This window comes from Littorina saxatilis, linkage group LG12, assembly GCF_037325665.1.
Source record: "Littorina saxatilis isolate snail1 linkage group LG12, US_GU_Lsax_2.0, whole genome shotgun sequence".
Lineage (NCBI taxonomy): Eukaryota > Metazoa > Mollusca > Gastropoda > Littorinimorpha > Littorinidae > Littorina > Littorina saxatilis.
In genome coordinates, this window is record NC_090256.1 from 70286685 (window position 1) to 70292899 (window position 6215).

Below are 6215 nucleotides of genomic sequence, written 5' to 3' on the forward strand. Positions count from 1 at the left end.
CCGGCCCGGGGTCTGCACATAAAGTTGACCCGTGTCGTCCCGGCCTGGAATCTGCACATAAAGGTGACCCGTGTCGTCCCGGCCTGGAGTCTGCACATAAAGGTGACCCGTGTCGTCCCAGCTCTGAGTCTGCACATAAAGTTGACCCGTGTCGTCCCGGCTCTGAGTCTGCACATAAAGTTGACCCGTGTCCGTCCCGGCTCTGAGTCTGCACATAAAGTTGACCCGTGTCCGTCCCGGCTCTGAGTCTGCACATAAAGTTGTCCCGTGTCCGTCCCGGCTCTGAGTCTGCACATAAAGTTGACCCGTGTCGTCCCGGCTCTGAGTCTGCACATAAAGTTGACCCGTGTCCGTCCCGGCTCTGAGTCTGCACATAAAGTTGACCCGTGTCCGTCCCGGCTCTGAGTCTGCACATAATGTTGACCCTGTGGCCGTCCCGGCTCGGATTCCACCCTAGGATCCCAGGACCAGTGCTCTACCCACTGAGCTACCGAGCCCCGTTTACTGGGTCTGTTAAAGGCACTCTTCTTCCCGCGTAAAGAGTTTGGCCCACCATTTCACATGTGGTCAGGCATATACATGGAATGACACCATGCCTGCACTTTGTCACGTGACACAATCCACACCTTACTGCTTGCTTTTGTGAGTTGAATTGTTTTGTCATTAATTAACTTGTATAAAGAAATCAATTCATCAAAATTCACACACAAATTGACACTGTGCCTCAGGCTGTTCATGTTTGAATTGTGACCAATGGTCTGTTTCCTGGAGCCAGAATGTTTACACGGGAAGGAGTGTGCTTGAAACGCTTTTGTTTGTTTGGGAGAATGAGGACATGTTTGAATGCCAGTAAAGGTTATTGTTATACGATCCTGTATTCATACTGTGTTCATCATTTTTCCGTCTCATTCTTGTTTAAAGTTTTCTTCATACGTATACTTTGTTGTTTTTGTTTTTGTTTTATTAGAACTATGCACTGCGCGCTCGGAAGGATCTGCATTCAACCTTTCATGTTCTGTTGCCACCAACGTGACATAGGATGTCTTATACTTTAAACAATTACATCCCTTTGCTATTTGATGGCTTTTAATTTGACGGCATATTTCTCGGTAATCGTTGTCCAATTGACGGCGCTGTAATTGTGCTGTTTTCTGTGGTGTGGCCCAACCAGGCCAAGGTCATAGTGGACAGCACGAACAGCACGTGCGAGGGCTACCTGTGTGACGGCAACACGGGCACCGCCACCCAGGAGCTGTCTATGTCGGCAACCTGCACCCAGGGCTGTGTGGATGTGGTGGGCTCTACCAACTACTGCAAGTGTCGCGCCGACTGCACCGGTAAATTGTGAGGGGGAGGAGGAGGATTAAGATGATGGCCTTAACTGAAAGGTCCTCGGGGACGTTCTTGGTTTAGCCAAAAGTAAAAAGAGGACTCTAAAAAGTTCAACCCTATCAAAACAGTTGTTCACATCGCTGAAGGATTTTTAAGTGACTTATCCCAACCTCTAGTTGTAGGCTGTCTTCCATTGGCTCGCTCTGTGTGTAACGCCTCCTGGATCTGACGGGAAACGCCTGATGAAAAACCATTCAAACCGTTCTCACGGCGATAACTTGTCAGTGAATTTGTTCTGACTAAAGTTGCTTAAAAAGTATGCCTAAAGTCGGAAAAAACGGCGATATGAAAAGCACTTAACGCTACAGTATGTCATTTTCCTTTGACATAATCAAGTATGATTGTATTGTATTGTATTGTATTGTATTGTATTGTATTGCATTGCATCGCATCGCATCGCATCGCATCGCATCGCATCGCATCGCATCGCATCGTATTATATTGTATTGTATTTATTGTGTTGTATTGTATTGTATTGTATTGTATAACTGTATTGTAAAACTATATTGTATTGTATTGTATTGTATTGTATGTTCCTCATTACACAGTTGTTTGTTGTATGTTTATTAGGGTTTGCTAGTGTGTGATAGGGTTCGTGTCCATCTGTAGATGTTAGTTTCTTTGTTAGTCCTGTGTTGACAACTCTTCGACACGCGCTTAGAACTGTACCCACGGAATACGCGCTATATAAGCTTCCTATTGATTGATTGATTGATTGATTAATAACACCCCACGCGTGTTTGATTCCAGACCCCGAGCCAGCAGCAACGTGCGCGACAGGCTGGACAGAAAGTAACAGCGCGTGCTATAAGTTCGTGGATGTCAAGAAGAAATTCGCTGACGCTGAGGCTGTGTGTGCACAAGACATGAACTCCACACTGACCCCCATTCAAAGCAGGGACGAGAGACAAATCGTCAAGACGCTGGCGTGAGTTTGTCGATACCTACCGCTTTGAGTAGACATAAGCAGGGGCAGTATGCATAAGGAAGACGTTCATTACAGCTCCATCGAAAGTTTTGAACATCTATGAAAGTTGGTTGGTTGGTTGGCTGGCTGTCGGTTTTAATTCCTTCAACCTATTTCACTGTTCGGGACCGATTCAACTTCGCTTACTTTTTACATGGTGGACGACGTGTTTACAACTATCAACATTTAGGTCTATTAGAGTTAAACTGAAGAAAGTTCTACAAAGCTCATATCTTGTCACACTTGTTATTTCAAAAGCTAGTTACAATTTGTAATCTTCTTTAAACTGTTTTGAACAGTTTTGTTCAAGGGGACGTTACAGATGTTAAACTAGACTTGTTATCTCGGTCGCGTTATATGTAACTGGTGTTGTTATCTTTGCCATAAAAAAACTGTATCTATGTAAACATATAGCATGTAGAGATGTGCAAACGATATAGTTGTGCGAACAGGGGCAAGACAATATGGATAGGGGGTGACAAGAGGGACACCACAGATTTCCAATGGTCTGATGGAACTCCAGTCGCAGACGGATACACTTCGTGGAAATCAGGTCTGTGTATATCGTGTTTGTTACGCCATCCTGCCCTTGACGCCTGTAACGCCCAAAAACGCCACCGCCCCCCCCCCCCCTCCCCCAGAGCGCCCCCGCCCCCTCCCAGAAAGTCTCATTTGGTTAACAGGAAGGTCTTCTATGACGTTGTAGCTAGGTTAACCGAAAGGTCCCCCTGGAGACGTTTCGGGGCGAGCTAGCGAATGGTACCCCCTTGACACATGTATTATCCCTTCAAGCATTTAGTCCTCCTGCCTACCCTCCTATCACGTTGCGCAACACCACCCCCTCCCCTACCCTCCTTCTCTTTTGTGTGTGTGTGTGTGTGTGTGTGTGTGTGTGTGTGTGTGTGTGTGTGTGTGTGTGTGTGTGTGTGTGTGTGTGTGTGTGTTGACACTTTAATGATGTTTACTGGACACAACACTGCTGTCCTCTTGACACTGAACGCATGTGTTGACACTGACTACACTGATGTAGTGACACTATAAACGGATATCTTGAGACTAAACGGATGAACTGAAACTAAGCTGCTGTGAATGTGTTTACACAAAAAGCTGATGTGTTAAACTATAAACTTATATTTGGACACAATGAACGGATGTTTCGACACTAAACCGATTTGATGATATCATGTTCCAGGGGAACCAGACGGGGCGGCGGGGACCTTGCCTGACATCAACTGCATGACCATGAGCAAGGGAGGCAAGTGGATGGACTATACCTGCAGCAAGAGAAAGAAACCATATGTCTGCAAATACCTTCTGGCATAACCTGCTTTTAGGTCACGTGGCACGGTCAATGTCATCTCAACAAATATGTTTACTGATACAAATATTGTGTTTATTATTACAATAAAGTTCTTAGCGCCTTCACGGCGGTCCTTGATTAAACCTGAAGTCGACTTGGCGAAGTCTTTTTACCAAAAACTCAGTGCTAAAGCTTCGTGCGGGCAACTTGGCGAAGTCTTTTTACCAAAAACTCAGTGCTAAAGCTTCGTGCAGGCAACTTGGCGAATCATACTTCACGTAGTCGACTTGGCCCAGTTGAGGACGGACTTTAAACAAAGCCACTAAAGTTGAAATAACTGGTGAATGTTACAAAGACGTAATTCGTCTTAGCGGCTGCACGCAGTGGTATGATTGTTTGTACACCTAAGCAGTGAAACATTGCTGTTTGCCTTAGCTTTTCCCGTTAATACTAACTATACTCTAAAGTGTGTTAAGTATCTCTTGCCATCGAAACTTTCACATTCACGTCGAAAGTGTTGCTATTGCTCAGTTTCAGTTTTATTATTCTGGAATAAACAAAAGAGGCGAAAAATGCGTGTGCCTCATTAGATGTATTTTCTCAGTATCTGTTATCCCTGAATAAATGCAAATACAGCATTTGAGTGTTATAAAGTTTGTAATTGGCTGAGAAAGAAAGTGAACAACTGTGTTCGTTTACCTGTGCTCTCTCTCTCCCTCTCTCTCTCTCTCTCTCTCTCTCTCTCTCTCTCTCTCTCTCTCTCTTTCTCTCTCTCACACACACACAAACACGCGCGCACGCGCGCGCGTGCACACACACACACACACACACACACACACACACACACAGATACATACACGCACACACACACAAACACACACACACCAATGCGTAGAAAACTGCACAACAGTAGGGTTTCCTTCAACTTTTTTTTTATTGCAGAATGGTCGCTGTAAATTCTGTGGTCTGTTTGAAGTCATGACAGCTACGATGAGTGGTGTCAAAATGACAAAGGCAATGAATTTCAGTGAATAGCCTGGGTCGTTTGTGTAGCCTGGATCCTTTGTGTAGTCGACTCACACAGTTTACGACGAGGGGATATAAAAATAAATCGTCTGTAATATTACATTCATTCAAACTTTGCGTGAGCTAAAAAGGAATAAAATAGTGTGACATTCTTTGCGCCAATTACGTGATCTCAACAACAGCAACTACAAAAACAACGACGTCGACGACGAAAAAACAGCATTTTATTTTGTTGCAACCTTACATTTTTGGGTTCAAACGTTGAGCTGATACAATGTCCACTACTGCCTCTGCTGTTATACTTCTACTTCCACCATATTATTTCTTGCACCTTCAGAACAACCACCGCAACCACCACCACTACTATTACCGCCATTGCAACCACAACCACCAACTAACTTATAAAAACTGTTCTACTATAACCACCACTACTACTAATATTGCTGCAGTGAGCACACACACACACACACACACACACACACACACACACACACACACACACACACACACACACACATACGTTCCTTTCCGCCAAACTGGGTTCCTTGTAAAACTTTGGCAAACTGGGTTCCCCTATTTATAATACATTTACAACTTTCATCTTCAACACACATGTAAAACTATGTCATGTGATAGCAACAATTGAAAACGGAAAGTTGGATTCACTTTTTTAAAGATGTTATTAATGTCTAAAAAAAACAGGTTTCTTTGAACAAGTGGGGCTCTGTTCCCACTCCCTGAAGAACCAAAGTGGACAAGTAAGCCCCAGAACATTTTGTCGCAGGAGATTATGACTGTTTTCGTTGCTGAAATTCTGTCCGTTTATTAGCTCCGCCGAATACGTCCGGGAGATTTTGTTTTCGTTCCTGTTACTTTGTTTGGTTATCGCATAACTCGATAAGTTATGGACCGATTTTCGTGAAACTAAATGGATTTTGCTGATACTTACAGAGTCGTCTTCTGCAGCCTAATGTGCGTCTTAAGCCTGGTTGATGTCGGGATATATTATGAGAGGAAGGGAAGAGTACAGCCCTGTTACGTAGTCTACTGACCAACACTCCAGGTGTCTGTCTTAAGCCTGGTTGGTGCCGGGATATATCATGAGAGGATGCTCAGTATACAACCCTGTCACGTAGTCTCAGACCATATCATCATATTTATTGATCGTCATGAAAAGAAGTCTCAGGCTCGGTGTCCCATAGACTTAGTTAAACCCCTGTTCTCCTGGTGACCTCAGCTTTGATTTCATCTCCATGTATGTGGCCTGGGTTAGTTCTGATCGGGATAGCCAATATTGGTAAATTCAGGAGCACTGTCATTCGAGGGACGTGGTTGCACCATCCACAGTTTGAGGTGGGGGAGGTCGGAGGGGGGTGTACGAGGGGAACTCATTGAAGTTGGCTCTGTGACAAAGCAATTAATGTTGTCAGTAAGGGACTTAGTAGGTGGTGTTCTGGGTACTTACAATCAGAACAAGCTCAAGTGAACTCCACCAGAGGAGTAGTTTAGTCTACTCAGGTTGATGTCTTC

General features: G+C 44.4%; 1 protein-coding gene across 3 annotated transcripts in view; it reads left to right on the top strand.

Annotated features, from left to right (window-relative positions):
- Positions 1 to 4297, top strand: part of LOC138982676 (aggrecan core protein-like) — a 20002-nt gene extending 15705 nt beyond the window's left edge. For 2 of the 3 annotated variants that reach the window (XM_070356000.1, XM_070355999.1), the window contains exons 3-6: positions 1172 to 1337; positions 2143 to 2320; positions 2812 to 2912; positions 3552 to 4297. In XM_070356000.1, the coding sequence (XP_070212101.1) occupies positions 1172 to 1337; positions 2143 to 2320; positions 2812 to 2912; positions 3552 to 3682 (576 nt within the window). In that variant the 3' untranslated portion in view covers positions 3683 to 4297. The remainder of the gene's footprint in view (positions 1 to 1171; positions 1338 to 2142; positions 2321 to 2811; positions 2913 to 3551) is intronic. The other variant, XR_011460928.1, reaches the window with a different exon arrangement.
- Positions 4298 to 6215: the final 1918 nt, after the last annotated feature.